General features: G+C 34.0%; 1 protein-coding gene and 2 pseudogenes across 2 annotated transcripts; all 3 read left to right on the forward strand.

Moving 5' to 3' along the window:
* LOC109363605 lies at positions 4,827–7,583 on the forward strand (annotated as a pseudogene).
* LOC109357798 (autophagy-related protein 16-like) lies at positions 9,272–12,958 on the forward strand. Of its 2 annotated transcripts, XM_019601860.1 has the most exons (5): positions 9,272–9,699; positions 10,122–10,303; positions 10,402–10,597; positions 11,601–12,623; positions 12,755–12,958. In XM_019601860.1, exons 1-4 carry the CDS (start codon positions 9,556–9,558, stop codon positions 12,621–12,623), a joined length of 1,545 nt encoding a protein of 514 aa, XP_019457405.1. In that variant the 5' UTR covers positions 9,272–9,555; the 3' UTR covers positions 12,755–12,958. The 2 variants fall into 2 exon arrangements, with proteins under 2 accessions (XP_019457405.1, XP_019457397.1); XM_019601852.1 differs by having other exon boundaries at positions 11,601–12,958.
* On the forward strand, positions 14,111–16,041 carry LOC109357811 (annotated as a pseudogene).

Raw genomic sequence — 16,303 nt, forward strand, 5'->3', positions numbered from 1 at the left:
CATTCCTACGAATTCAGGGCACTGAGTGAGGGGCAGACACCTCCAGCAGGCATGCTGCGCGCAAAACTTTTAATCATGGACTGAGAGTTTGAGGCGATTAATGCTATATGCAAATTGATTGAAGCGTTATGATGTGTCCTGTTTATATTCCTCTTATTTACATTTAAGTTATGTGTAATGAGCTAGAATATAAAATTAAGTGAAAGTATTGTTATTTCTCTTTTGTTGTTCCTTATGGAGATTTTTTGTACTTGTTACGGCTAGGAATATCATATTTTCAAAGGTTTTGTCATCATGGTGTTACTGAGATTTTTATCTCACTATGCTTGAGTTTTTGACATTTCTAGGGTCTTCTAAGAAATGACCGAGTACCAGATGGAAGAATCGCAAACAAGCCACTATTATAGATTATAACTTATTTTCATTTGCTAATTTTATCTTGTATGTTTTATGGAGACATTTATTTGTTTGAGGGTATTTTAAGACTTTATTCTTATCCTCTTTAGACGAAGTCCAGTTTATTATGTGGATTTAAGTTAATGATATTTTATTTCATTTTTATATTTGGGGTGTTATTCATATATATCAAGGAAAGTTTAATGCTATAGAATTCTTTGTTTATAGACATGTTTCTGCTCGTATATTATTATCCAAATTAAGGTGTTACATTTTGGCTGGAATACATACTTAATGAGTGAATCTTTGATGGATAATAGTTCGAGGAACTCTTTCTTTAATTCATTTACATTATGCTTTTTGTTTTCATTTTACTATTGCATTGACTGTATTATTGGACTGCTCTAGGATATATTCATTTTCTTCCTTGTTAATTCTGACTATTTATAGATGGGTAATGTGGCTAATACATTTGTGAAATTGTTGGAGAGATTCTCGCAATAATATTATTATGACCACAATTACGATTATTGGCTGCAAGTTGAACCTGATATAGGTAGATCTTCGAAAAGGCCACCTCAATAACTTCCTGGAAGGGCAGGGCAATGTGGCTACATTATTGTGAGGAGGATTAGCACATGTGACATGTGTGCTCACATTTTCAGCATGAGATACAATGACGTCGTATCCAAGTGCATTCATGATCACAACTTTTGTTTCTATGTTTTTTCCCATGAAGATAATCACCTTATTATTTCATTTTGTTAAAATATAAGACATTGATGTTTAAGAAAACATGTTTTGAAGGATATGCTACTAAAACTAGTAATGAACTCATACAATTGCATGGATTGAGGTTTTCTATTGCTTTAAGTGGCATCAATTGTAAGTTTCCTTCCTTTGTTTCTATTTTTCCTTCATCGGCATTAACATCTGTGGAACTCCAATATTAACATCTTTTCTTTTGCTCTTTTTCCTAGCTTCTATGATCTTTGGTTTTATGTTTGATCAACAAGCATTTTTGCACATAGGCAAACAAGCAGCGAAAAGACATACAACATGGATGGTATAATTGAGTATGTTATAGCACACATTTTTAACTACATACAAAATGTAATGAAATATGATCAAATCATGACATAATTGCATAAATCTTGTCTTTCTCAAAAACCATTTTTTTATGAAGTTTTACTTTTTTATAGCACCCAGAAAGAGAATTTGTTTCGATGTTTTCAACATTAAAGATTTATAATGAATCTGTGAGGGACATCCTTAGTGTAGATTCAACTCCACTCAAACTTCTTGATGATCCAGAGGTAAATATCTTTATTTTTTAACAAAGTTAGTACATGCACATTTTACTTACATGTTTATCAACTTGACAGAGAGGGGCAATCATTGAGAAATTGACTGAAGAAACTTTAAGAGACTGGAATCATTTAATAGATCTTGTTGCTTTCTCATTGGTTGTGATAACCAATTAAGTTGAAGGTGACATTCAATTTTTTATTGCATTTGAATTTTAGGCTCTTATATACCATAGAGCCAAAGATTAGGTTTGGTTTTTACAATTTGGCTAGGTAGATATATTTACTTGCACAAATATAGGTGTTAGGATAGTCGGGGTTGCAACAACAACAATAATTGTGGTTGTTTCAATCTTGGATTTTTCGTTAGTAAAATGAGACATGCAATTATGATTCAACCACTATTTTAAACTGATTCTAGTTCTAATTTTTAGTCACATTATGTTTGGATTTTAAATCTTGTTCTTCATCATATTAGAAAATATATATAATCACTTATTGAGAAAAGTACCCACCAATTAATATATATCTTTTGTAGACAAGTCCAGTTCTAAATAGTGAGAACTGAGAATATGTGACAATTGTTGGATCTTGATTTAGGTGATAATTATGTTTTGCTTATTCGATATAGTTCTATATTTGCTTACCTTTTACTTTATTTTATTAATTGATCATTGTTCAAGTAGTCTCGTTTTATTATTATATTGTTAATCTTGTATATTTTCTATTGGACCTCAGATCTCAAAACTCCTTCAAGGTGATGTTGAAGTGATCAAGTGGATAAGGCTAGAAGTTCCATGTGATTATGCCTGAAATTTTTGCTATAGAAATATTAATGCTTGTGTATTTATCTTTTCATAGTTTTTAACCAAATTTGGAATGTTTCAACAATTGATTTGAATGATACCATATTATGTGAACTTATTAATTCTCATGTATTTGTAAATTATTTTAAGATGAATGCAATGATAATTTGAGATATTGGATCTAATTTCTTAGTATTAATTTTTCTACAAATTTCAATTAATATCAATTATTAATTTCTTTTTATTTAATTACTTACTATTACCTTTTACCATTGTATTATTGAATATAAATATTGTTACACAATCGGCGCAACACGATCCGAAGAGGAATATGGATGAAAATTGAAAAATTGTAGCTAACTTAATTAGCCACGGTTGAATTGTGGTAATCATTTACACATATTTGTAAGGCTAAATCATCAAATTAGCCACGGTAGTTACTGTAGCAGAATAAATAGGGCCATGACAAACTAAATGTTACCACACTTTAGTGAAATGTAACTATATTGTACAATGACCGTGACTAATATTTAACAACGTTATTGATTACTTCCCTCATGGTAATCGTGGCTGACATGATTAGCTACTGTTTTTAGATATTTTTGTTGTAGTGAGGGATATGCTTCTATTTAATTTTAATGGAATGTATTTACCGAAATTTGTTTTACTTTACATGTTTTGGGGTTTAGTCCCTCCAAATAAAAATAAAAAAACTCGTAGGGCCCTTTACCTTCATTAGGAACATGAAGCAAGTGATGTAAAAGGAAACATCATAGCAAGTGGGAACAACTTTATTCCATAAAAGTAACTACTTATCTTTAGAAAAAGAATCTAATTAGGTGATGAAGTTTTGTAGGATGTCACTTTTGGTTTTAAAACTTAAAATGGTCTACAACTTTTTATTAAATGTTAGTCCAATTAATAATTTTTGGAATAGATGTTAAAGACATGTTACACTAAATGTTAAAGACATGTTAGTTTCTATTAAAGACTAATATAATATTCATTTAGAAATTTCAAAAATGATTTGAATCTTCTCAGTTTTTTAGGAATGGAAGTGTCCCCATAAAATTGTAGGAACAAAATATTTCTTTATCTTTATCTTTTTATTTCCTTATATTATTGTTTGTAGTGGTATAAGGTTTTACTAGATTCTCAGGTAGATCAAAAAATCAATAATTTGATTCTTGAGAACAACACTTATTGAGAGTAACAATCATTCACCTCGAAAGATATTAGTTCCTTACCCACAAAATGGTGAATAATTTTGGTTATATAATAAAAGTATTAATCATTGTAGTTGTATTCTTCTCCTCTAACTCTTATGCTTTTATCCATTCTGCCATCAAAACAAATAATTAACAAATACCAATAGATCATTATATTATTAGAATTGTCCATTACTTTTAAGACAAATAGTTTGAATAATTAATACATGACAATATAAGATAAAAAAGACAAAAATGGAATAGTCAATTTTTTTCATTCCCTAAAGTGATAAATAAAATGAGAAAAAGACAAATAGTAAAGTGGTTATTAAAATGGGAAAGAATATTGATATTAAAAGGAGTAATCATGACCTTCTTCCATTCTGAATATAATATTATTTTTATATTTCTAAAATTAATTAATAAAATATTATGTTTATTTAACATTCATTATTTTCTAATGGATAAAGTCTCATGATCATTCAAAGATGGTTAAAGGAAAACAAGCAACATCACCTCTGTTTCACCATATTTATTACAATTTATTTTAAAAAATTAATCATCAAATATAATAAAGACTTAAGGCTTTCACAAACTATTGATAAGACTTAGGCTGAAAACAAGTAGGAACTAATTCAGCTCAATTTGTTTGGCAGGAAAGTCCACCAGATCCAAAATGGACGGGGATGTGGTGTCCCCAATTATATTCTCAACCACGTCCCTTACCAATCACAATGAAATAAAACTAATAAAGTTATAAATATTTAATTTTTTTTAACTGACGTGACATAATATTGGTTTGGGATATGGTTTAGACAAGGTTCCGAAATGAGTTATGTTTCTACCCAACCATATTAACTCAGCAAAGAAACTAAATGATTAAAAAAGGGAATGAAGTTATTGGCGTCAACCATATTAACTCAAAAATTTTATTACCCACAACCAAGAAACAATTGTTTATAGGAAAAATCAAATAAACAAAGAATGAGTATTGATTACACTAATCAAATGTAACAACCACAAGTTCTTCATGCATATAAAAAATAAAAGGAGCACAGAATGTGAAGCACTGAAGCAGCTTTGTGCCTTTGTTTTTTTCACAGTGTCTAACAAGAGAAAAGTTTCAGAATTCAGAGAGAGAACAATGGGTGGTGTTACTTCTTCAATTGCTGCAAAAATTGCTTTCTTTCCACCCAACCCACCATCATATAAGTTGGTGAAGGATGAAGTAACAGGGTTGTTGAAGTTGGACACTTTCCCTCACCATGAGAATGTGGATGTTCTTGAATTTCCGACACGACGCAGAACTGAGATTGTGGCTGTTTATATTAGACACCCTATGGCTAAATCAACCATGATTTACTCTCATGGGAATGCTGCTGATATTGGTCAAATGTGTGAGCTATTTGTTGAGTTGAGTATTCTCCTGCGTATCAATCTTTTGGGGTAATTTCATTCAAGTTTCTTGCTTTCTCTTTTCTCAAAATTTGTTTTTTTTAACTTAGTATCATTTTTATCATTGTTGTTTGTTTTGATTTTTCAATGATATATTCATCCTTGTATGAAGTATGAACTAATGATATATGATATACCTATGGTGGGTGAGTGTGAATTGTGTTTGATTATGTTTTGGTGAAGCATGGATACATACTCCATTTGGATTTAGTGTAATTTGTTTTTTTGCTGAACTTGAGGCCAGTGTGTAGTGTGTACCTTTGGGTTGAAGTTTACTAATGTGAATTGAATCTTTGCAAATCACTTGACAAAAGCTATTTGGTTTTCTGGTTTAGCTTATATTGATTTGTGAGGTTCTGATTTTGAAGCATATCCGGTATTCCGGTATACAGCCATAACTAACTTATGGTATATCATCGTAAATTCGTAATTCATTTGTCAGATAGTTCGGACTTTGATGATTGTCTACCCAAGTTTGGCAATTTGTTTAGGAGAAAAAAAGTTGCAATTTAGTTGGATTATCTGATAAATTCAGTCCTGGGGATATATCATAAGTTAGTTGTGGCTATTTACTTAATTCGTTTCAATTTAACCTGTTTTGTTGTGAGGCCATAAGCGGTATGAGGTGCCACCTACCAGCCCACCAAATTAAGATCTAAATTATCCACAAACAATCGCATAAATGTATCTCATGATAATATGTACAATCGCATAAGAATTAAATGCGCGCCACAATAATGCAGTAAAACCATAAATAAATCCAAATAGACAAGACCAGTAACATATTAAGTGCTCACGCAACCGGATGCAAGTCGAGTTAGGTAAGAAACGGAAAACAAAAACTAAGACCGCGGGCACTCGGCCAGGGTCAGTTGGCCCTCTAGGGTTGGAATTCTAGGCCATAATAGGTCACTTGTGACTTGACTGCTCCCCTTTAAATTTCAGTATATTTTGTAGACTGCTAGTGCTATGCTTGCCTAATATGTGATTGCTATGTGGCTTGTTAAATAACATGTTAACATCTCATCATTCTCATGTTAATGATGTTTTAAAGCATCATGGTTTAATGTATTCAGATATGATTACTCTGGCTATGGACAACCACACTACACTTTTTTCTAGTTTTCTTGATTCTTTTGATCCTAGAAGGATACTTATCTGGGTGTTGTTCCACAGCCAACTGAGAATAATACTTATGCTGACATTGAAGCTGCATATAAGTATCTTCAAGAGAACTATGGCACTAGGCAGGAACACATAATCCTTTACAGTCAATCCATTGGTAGTGGTCCTTCTCTCGATCTTGCCACTCGTTTACCCCATTTAAGGGCTGTCGTTCTCCACAGTCCTATGCTATCGGGGTTGAGAGCCATGTTCCACATGAAACGGACATACTGGTGTGACATTTACAAGGTTAGGATATGCTTGGTGTCATTTGTTTTAAGAATTATATAATATGTATCTAAGTTCCTGAGTCCTAACCCTTATTTTTGTGCAGAACATTGATAAAATTCCACTGCTGAAGTGTCAAGTGCTAGTTATTCATGTAAGTACTCCATATTTATTATGTTGAATTTTGCAATTACTATTGTAGTCCTATAGATGTTATCATATTCTAGGTGGTTGTTGTAACTGTTGTTGTGGTTGTAGTCCTCAAGTCCTAGTGCTGATTTTGTATTCGAAGTGACAATTAGCCCTCTTTCTAATTCAATTAAGCATCTTTAGTTTTCCTGCTGACAATCATGATGAAAATGATGATTCGGATACCCGATAAATAAACATCACTTTGCATATCTTAAGCTAGTTAATCAACAAACAAGTATGAGCCTATTCATTGAGGCAGTGCTTACCAGCATCAAGGTTGAAGAGACTTCAGCGTGTGTAGCTGATATGAGATTGGTAAATCATCTCGCTGTGAATATTGTGACTTCTTACACATTACTTTTTGGTCTTTGTTTTTTGAGCACAAGCATTACTTTACTAAATTGGCACCTTCCGAAAACTGCATTCAGGGAACTGCTGATGAAGTTGTTGATTTCTCGCACGCGAAGAAGTTGTGGGAACTCTGCCAAGAGAAATATAAACCTTTATGGCTCCAAGGAGGAAAACACTCTGATCTGGAACATTATCCTGAATATCCTAGACACCTCAGAAAGTTCATATCAACAATAGAAAATCCAGCATTCCAAAGAATTAAACCAGCCAGAGAAAGCATTAACTGTTCTGAGCCTTCAAGGAAGAGTACTGATCAGAGGGACATACCAAAGAAAAGAACCATTTGGAAAGAAAGACCGAAATTTTGTCAGTACAAATTTAACAAGTCGAGGTTCTCTATCGACCACGCAGAGAGATGTCCAAGAATCGGGCACCACCATACGAGGAGATTTGATACTTTTATCATAAATATTTGAAGAGTCATTATATATAATCAATTTGCAATGAATGTCTGCCAATGTAGCAAATTTGCATTAGTTAGGTAACAGATTTGATACTTGTTATCTAGAATTTTTGCACTTGCATGATTTTACAATAGTTTCTTTCTAGGAATAATCTATTCCCATGTTTGGATGGGTTTTTATTCTCATATTTGAGATTAGGAATGTATCATTCCCACATCTGAGAGTGTACAAAAACATCACAATACCTCCCTACCCGCTCAATTCCCCCATCCAGCTGCACACAATGATTATTTATGTTCTTATCTACCTCAGCTTTTGTTCTAGAGCCCCCCAACTTCAAATGATTTTCCACTCTTTCACTTGCCCTTTAATTAAAGGGTAGAAACAAACCATTCACTATCATGTGCTTATTACCTACCCTATATAGGCTAGGTCAAGTTACACCTTTTTACTGAATAGGTTAAACTTAGACTTTTAAAAAAAATTATCTAGTTTAATAGGTTGAGTTTTAGGCCATCTAAAATGTCTATTAAGCCTAACATGCTGATATATTTAGTTATATTACATAACAATATTCATATTATACTATTAATGTAATTAATATTATTATAATTATAATTTTAATATAAAAATGAATACAAAAATATAATTTAATTATTACAGTTAGATGAACATAGTTAAAAGTATGCTTATTAACTCATTTAAATGTAGATCTAATGATATATTTCATGATATATAACAAGCTTTTAAATAGATTAATAAGTCAAACCAAACTTTTAAAAAGACCAAGTTTTTAAATATATGAAATATAGACTTTGATTTTTTTATAAACAAGCTAAGAGGCAATAAAGTAGAAATGAGAGATTAATGGTGAGGGAGAGAAACATTATTTTCTCTTTTTTTTCTTCTTAAAACTACGGGTGAGCATGGGACGGGTTAAGGTTTCTCCTTACCTAACCCTAAATATTGGACGGATCACTTTTTTGAATCCGAACCCGACCATATACCCGATTAAATATAATGCATACTCATTTGATAAAAACTTCTCAATATTATTTATTATTGTCAATATATAGTTTAATATATGAAATAATATATGTATATATATTATTAATCATGATCATGTTATTGGAAAAATTAAAGAATAAATGATACTTTCGACCAAAAGGGTATCATTACTGTACCGTACTCTGTACATATTTGAGTATAAATACACACAAATATGATGAGCGAATGACCATGGGACGAGATAGGTCGGGTCATACTTAGTCCCTACCTGACCCTAAATATTGATCGGGTCTATTTTTTGAACCCAAACCCGACCCTAAACTCGATCATGATCAGGCCGTGGCGGATAAGCGGGTAGGATCGAGTCCTGCTCACCCCTACTTAAAACCAAACAACACAAAAATTCAATATTTCTCATATTTTCCCACTTTTCTCTTATATTTTTTTCTTCTTGCTTTCTTCTCTTAAACAAAAGGATGCTTATTGTCTCCACAATAATAAAAATAATAGCATGATAAACATAAGTAAATATTGCTTTAAACTTTATAATAATTAAATAAGAAAAAAAATTCTAAAAAAAACCACAACTGGAGTATGAAAAACCATTATTCATTACATTCTCAAAATTGGGCGTAAAATTGATGAGCATAGCCCTGAATTGAAATTTCATAGGCCGTAGGGCCCATCGGTCTTGTGGGCCTGGACAAGGTTCTCCTTCTCCCCGAAGATTTCCATAATTCCAAAAATTGCCCCTGCCCTGAAACTGTATTTTCAGGTCAATACCCTCCATCATCACAATCCGAAATTAAGAACAAATTATAAAATAAAATAAAATCTTGTCTTTTTTTGCAGATCCTGAATTATGAAACCCGGTGCATAATTTTCTAGACACCCTTTTGATTGAACTTGCCTTGGAACCAAAGAGAAACAAGTGATTTGATAATTTGGTTGTTGGGTTATTTTTTCTTTCCCATTAATGGCGAAAGCTTCCATGTCGCATGAAGAAATAGCGAATGAAGCTATAAAGCATGCTTTGAAGGCTCTGAAGAAGCGCCATTTACTCGAAGAAGCTGCTCATGCTCCTGCTTTTGAAGCTCTTTCTAGACCCTTCATTTCTCAGGTCTTCTATCTGTAAATACAATTAACAATAATATTGATGCTCTTTTTAATTAAGGGCTTTAATTTTATCATACTTAAAGCTTCACCCTTTAATTCTTTTTTTTATGGGATTGTGCTGATTTCCAATACTTGTTATGTATTGAAAATTTGTTCGATCGTGGATTAAAATAGAATAGTGTTCATAATCTATTTTATCAATTTAGTGCGTGAACCCTCTTTAGTGGAACCAAAGTGTCATGTTTTTTTTATCCTCGTGTCATGTTCTGTTCTATATATAAAATGAACTAAACATTGAATGAAACTAATATGTTATATTTTGTCCTGTTATACTGTCATTGCTTGGATCATGGTATGTGTGTAACAATTGGAATGTTTTTGTTGAGTTAAATAATGTTATGAAAGTATGGCTGTATGTCCTTGAAGGGCTCTGAGTGGAAAGAGAAAGCAGAGAATCTGCAAGTGGAGCTTCAGCAATGCTACAAAGTTCAATCTCGGCTCTCAGAGCAACTTGTTGTGGAAGTAGCCGACTCTAGAGTTTCAAAAGCTTTGGTTCAAGAGAAAGAAACTGCAATAGCTGATATGCAAAAAGAGTTGACCGAAGTGAGGTTGCTTAATATATTTTTTCTGTTTTGATGGCCTTAGATACCTTATTTCTTCGAGTTTTGGTGTTGTGAAAATGATCATAGCGGAATTAATTTTGCAGGGAGGAGAGCTCTCAATTAAATTTGGACTTAGAACAAAAGATTAAAGAGCTAGAAGTGGTGGTGAGTGAGAATTCAGAACTTAAAGCTCAGCTGGGGAAGATGACTTCTATAGCTAAGAATGCTGAAGCTGAAAATAAGATGTTGACTGATCGCTGGATGTTAGAAAAGATGAAGGATGCTGAACGCCTCAATGAGGTATAGTATCTTCTCATACACATTATGTACTTTTCGGAATTAGATATTTAGTAGCAGTATTCATTCTCTCTTAGAATGGGTTTGGATTTGGTATGTGGTCTGGTCTTTACAATGAAGCATCATGGATATTCTAAAGGTATGTAAGCCTGTTGTGTCGAGTCAGTTGTATTAGAATTAAGTTCAGCTACTGCTACTTGGGCTAGCAAAGAGCCAAGCTGGCTCGAGAGCTACTCGATGTTCAAGTTCCATAACAACCCGATAAGCTAGGCTCATGAGATCAGAAACTGAGTTTGAGCTTCAAATTTGGCTCGTTTAGTAAATGAGCTGAACTTTAGCTATCATAAATTTGACTCATTAGCTCATGTGATAGCTCGAAACATGCATACACACAAACGTACCCTGACTTGAGAGTGTCCCACTCCCATCATGAATGGTGTCTTAAAACTCAAAAATGGATTATGACTCACCTGTTCCCCATCATATGCACTTTTACTCTACCCATAAGTTGAATATTTGGTGGTTGTCTTCTTTATGTTGTGTGTTGATTCACTTTGCTTAAGCTACTTGTAAGCTCAAAGTGAGCTGGGATTGAACCCATCAAAATAGGCTCTTTTTTAATGAGCTGAGCTTGAACCAAGCAAATTTTCATCGACCTAAGCTTGAGCTCTGCTCATTGCTAGCATTACTTGCTACTAATGTTGCCTTGCCAGCTATGTGGTAAGTGCCATTTACTTGACAGCCATATCACAGCAAATGGTGCATGTACTTTTGAACTAGTTTTTCCATAATTTGAAATTTGAACCATGTATGCTAGTTATTTTTTCTTTTTGAAAGTTAAATTGCACGATAAAATTGAAACTATGTGATAGTCAAACCAGTAATTTAAGTTTCTTACATGTAGACTCCTCACGAAATTGTGATGCCACTAGCTCTGGTAGTACTGGGATTTTACATTCTTCCTTATGCTGCTGATTCAACTAATGATACATTTCTATGATTTTAGGCAAACGCACTATATGAAGACATGATTCAGCGGCTAAGGGCCAGTGGTTTAGAACAACTTGCAAAGCAGCAGGTGGATGGCATAGTTCGCCGAAGTGAAGAAGGTGCTGAATTATTTTTAGAGTCAAACATCCCCTCCACATGCAAATATAGGCTCAATGCACATGAAGGTGGTTGTGCTGCCATATCGTTTGAGTACAATTCAAGTAGATTGATTACTGGGGGTCAGGATCGGTTAGTTAAAGTATGGGATACAAATACAGGAACCTTAAGTTCTAATCTTCGTGGCTGCCTTGGCTCGGTGTTAGATCTCATAATCACCCATGATAATAGATCTGTCATTGCTGCAAGCAGCTCAAACAACTTGTATGTGTGGGATCTCAGCTCAGGCCGTGTTCGTCATACCCTTACTGGCCACACAGATAAAGTTTGTGCTGTTGATGTCAGCAAGGTTTCAAGTCGTCATGTTGTGAGTGCATCCTATGATCGCACGATAAAAGTTTGGGACTTGGTGAAAGGTTACTGCACTAACACAATCATTTCTTACAGCAACTGCAATGCTCTTTCCTTCAGCATGGATGGGCAGACCATATTTTCTGGACATGTTGATGGTAATCTTCGGTTGTGGGACATTCAGACAGGGAAGCTACTGAGCGAGGTTGCTGCACATTCACTTGCCGTCACATCCATATCTCTTTCTCGAAATGGAAATGTTGTATTGACCAGTGGAAGGGACAATCTGCACAATTTGTTCGATGTGCGTTCCTTGGAAGTTTGTGGCACCCTAAGAGCTGCTGGAAACAGAGTGGCTTCGAATTGGAGTCGTTCCTGTATTAGCCCAGACGACAATCATGTTGCTGCCGGGTCTGCTGATGGGTCAATTTATATTTGGTCGATTTCTACAGGCGATATTGTCAGTACACTGAAGGAGCACACTTCTTCTGTACTAAGTTGTAGGTGGAGTGGAATTGGAAAAACCCTGGCTTCAGCTGACAAGAATGGAATTGTTTGCCTTTGGACATAATTAGCTTTTATTTATTCGAAGTTTCGATACACTTGTTGAGATTGACGGCACGAGAAAGAAGGCTTGCATGTATGCAAGGGAGTGTGGTGATGTTCAATTGCACAGTTTACAGATTGGTTAGCTAATTTCTTTTATCAAACCTTCTACATGTTCATACATGGTATATACCACTGAAATTAGGAACAATGTATATATTGATTTCCTTTTAAAGACATTTTAAACTAGTCTTCAGATCTCAAATGAAGCTTGAATAGTTCTGACCAATTTGTGATGGAGCTCCTTTGTAAACATTCTTCTTTCAACTAAGATAAAAAAAATCAGGAAATTCAGGCTTATTTAAATTAGCTTATCCAAAAAAACCTTGAAAAATATTAGTTTCTTATCCAAAAAAAATGAGGGCATAAAAAAAAGTCAAATTAAGCATGGGAGCTGTTTAGTTATCACTTTTTAAGATTTTTATCAACTCATAGGGACAAAAGTTGTTGCATAATTCAAACCTATAATTGACTACTCTTTTCTAGTTTTATGCATGGGGGCTGCACTGCTTTCCCAAGCCATCACATTTGTTATGGATTTGGAAACTAAAATTGATACGTTCATGTATGATGCAAAGGTAGAATAAATGATGTATTCTATACAAATTTTCAGTTGTCACATGGATAAAAGTTCTAACAAGGGTATTGTAAATAATATGAGTCTGCGGATAAAAGCAGTTAACGTAACGTTGCAGTCCACTTCCAACACACATGTTGGCTCTAAACGTGACGTAACCATACTCGTCACCCTCTTCCACCATCACTCTCGTTATGGTAATAGCGTGATCACCATGCAACTCAGCTATGATCCTTGAAGCACATAACAACAACTTGACACAAAGCTTAATTTAGATTATGAACCTAACTGTCAATTTTGTTGCTCTATTATTATTTTCTTCTACAAGAAGAAAACCTCTAAAGGTTAGCTTGAGAGTTGAATTTTGGAGGGGAAGGAAGAGAAAGGGAAGGCTTGAGAGGCATGAAATATACTTGTGAGATGAGTTCCAATCTTTCCATTTCCTTTCATTCCCCTCCAAATTCAACTCCCAAACTAACCCTAAAGGGTCTATTTACGAGTTGTGTTTTGGAGGGAAACGAAGGGAGAAAAAAAAAGACTTCAGATTCATCTCACAAAGTTTTTCATTTCCCTATCTTATCCTCCAAAATTCAACTCGCTAACAGACGCTGAAGTTCTTTATATTCTCTAAAATCTTCAAAGATACGATGATGTACATACCAGTAAATCGAGAGTAAATACTTATAGTTTTGTGTGCATCAATTTGATTACGGTAAAAATGCAAACTAGTATTTTTAACTACTAGTACTTTTTTCTCCTTGTCCACAATTATTGATTGCAACAGCCTAGGCTTACTCTTGATGCCCATAAGGACTTGTAACAACTTCATTTGTTTTCTCTTGATTTTCATTTCTCTATATAAAGCATTCAAAGCCTCTCTATTTCTCCACCTTCCTACAAAGCAATATAGAAATGAAGAGGCTCTTATGGGTTGTTCTGTCCCTTTCTATGGTTCTTGCAGTGGCAGAGAGCTTTGATTTCCAAGACAAGGATTTGGCTTCTGATAAAGACTTGTGGAACTTGTATGAGAAATGGAGGAGCCACCACACGGTTTCTCGAAGCCTCGATGAGAAGCACAAGCGCTTCAATGTGTTCATAGCCAATGTGATGCATGTCCATGATACAAACAAACTAGACAAGCCTTACAAGCTCAAGTTGAACAAGTTTGCTGACTTGACCAACCATGAATTCAGGAGTATCTATGCTAGCTCAAAGGTCCATCATCACAGAATGTTCCGTGGCACGCAACGTGTGAATAGGACATTCATGCATGAGAATGTTGCTAGTGTTCCTCCTTCTGTAGATTGGAGGGAAAAAGGTGCTGTCACTGCTGTAAAAGATCAAGGCCAATGTGGTAAGTTTTTGCACTATCACTAGTTTACTTATCCTTTTAAACATGTTTTTATTAACAACCTTTGTAATGAAAATCTTGTTATTGATGTCTCCTATAGGTAGTTGTTGGGCATTTTCAGCTATTGTAGCTGTTGAAGGCATTAACCAAATCAAGACGAATAAGCTAGTCTCCTTGTCTGAGCAAGAACTTGTAGATTGTGACACTTTAATAAATGAAGGATGCAATGGTGGACTAATGCAATATGCATTTGAGTTCATCAAGCAAAATGGTGGCATAACAACAGAAACTAATTACCCTTATAAAGCTGTAGATGGAATATGTGATGTATGGTTCATAATAATCTATAATATTTGGTTAATATTTATTGACCTTATAACTCAAGGAATTTAAAGATGCAATGCAATTAATTGATATTGTAGGAGAAAGAACCAGCAGTGTCAATTGATGGGTATGAGAGTGTCCCACAGAACAATGAGGCTGCATTGCTTCAAGCTGCTGCAAACCAACCTATATCTGTAGCCATTGATGCTGGAGGTTCTGACTTTCAATTCTACTCAGAGGTAAATTTCTTATTCTCATCCATCTCTTAGCAGTAAAATTTTGTGAATAATTCTTCAAAATCAAAGTATAGTCACCACCAAACATGGTTATGTATTTTTGAGATTCTACTAAAAGAATAAAGAATAAAGACTTGTTGTCCCATATTATGTCTCGTACCAATGACAATGAAGCAAAAATAGAAATAATAATAAATGTTTAAAATTTTTAATTGATCTGACATACTTTCATTAGTGCAGAATAAGATTTGGAACATAAGTTAGTAGGGGTGTAAATGTTCGGTTCCTACTAAAAAATGTCTTATCAAGTCTTAGATGCACCATTTGTCTCCATCACTTTATTTCATCCAACAACCGCTTTACTTATTATTTGAAGACTGTAGCAATACACATTCCCTAAACAAAAGTGTATGTTTAGTTATCTTAATGTGATTTTCAAATATTACAGGGAGTATTTACTGGGGAATGTGGCACTTACCTGGATCATGGGGTGGCAATTGTGGGGTATGGAGCAACTCTAGATGGAACAAAATATTGGATAGTGAAGAACTCATGGGGATCACAATGGGGAGAACATGGTTACATCAGAATGGAGAGGGACATATCTAAGAAGCAGGGTATATGTGGCATAGCAATGGAACCCTTCTACCCAATCAAAAATTCCCCCACTAACCCAACAAAACATTCCTCATCCTATAAAGATGAACTTTAAATATTATGCTTCCCATTAAAATAAGATTCAGCCTTCATTAGCCTTGGTTATTATTTCTTTTGTGTTAGGGATTGCCTTGTATCCACATGAACTAAAATGTTTGTATCTCACATTCATGTCTAAGTATCCATCTACATTGTTCTGATTGTGTCAAATGAAATAAGTCTTTCAATTCAATTGTGTGCATTCAAATCTACTTATCTATCTAAAAGTGTGAAAAATGGTAATAATTATTTTTTAAAAATAACTTATGAAGTTATTGCTTAGTGACTATAAGGTCACAGACTCAAATTCTAAAAATAGTTTCTCTATTTGTAAGGTAAAACTAGATACATCTATCATATCTAGACTCTACTAAGTGGAAGTGTTCAATTGCCAATTGTTTCACATGCAAAAAATTGATTATTGGACGATTAAGCAAAAAAATGCATATATTAAAAACATC

Source organism: Lupinus angustifolius, chromosome LG01 (assembly GCF_001865875.1).
Source record: "Lupinus angustifolius cultivar Tanjil chromosome LG01, LupAngTanjil_v1.0, whole genome shotgun sequence".
NCBI classification, from domain to species: domain Eukaryota; kingdom Viridiplantae; phylum Streptophyta; class Magnoliopsida; order Fabales; family Fabaceae; genus Lupinus; species Lupinus angustifolius.

Excerpts from the sequence above, each read along its gene's own strand:
- LOC109357798 (XM_019601852.1), top strand. The coding sequence starts at position 9,556 with ATGGCGAAAGCTTCCATGTCGCATGAAGAAATAGCGAATGAAGCTATA. Across the intron at positions 9,700-10,121 it reads CTAGACCCTTCATTTCTCAG|GGCTCTGAGTGGAAAGAGAA; the intron begins GTCTTCTATCTG and ends ATGTCCTTGAAG. Across the intron at positions 10,598-11,600 it reads ATGCTGAACGCCTCAATGAG|GCAAACGCACTATATGAAGA; the intron begins GTATAGTATCTT and ends CTATGATTTTAG.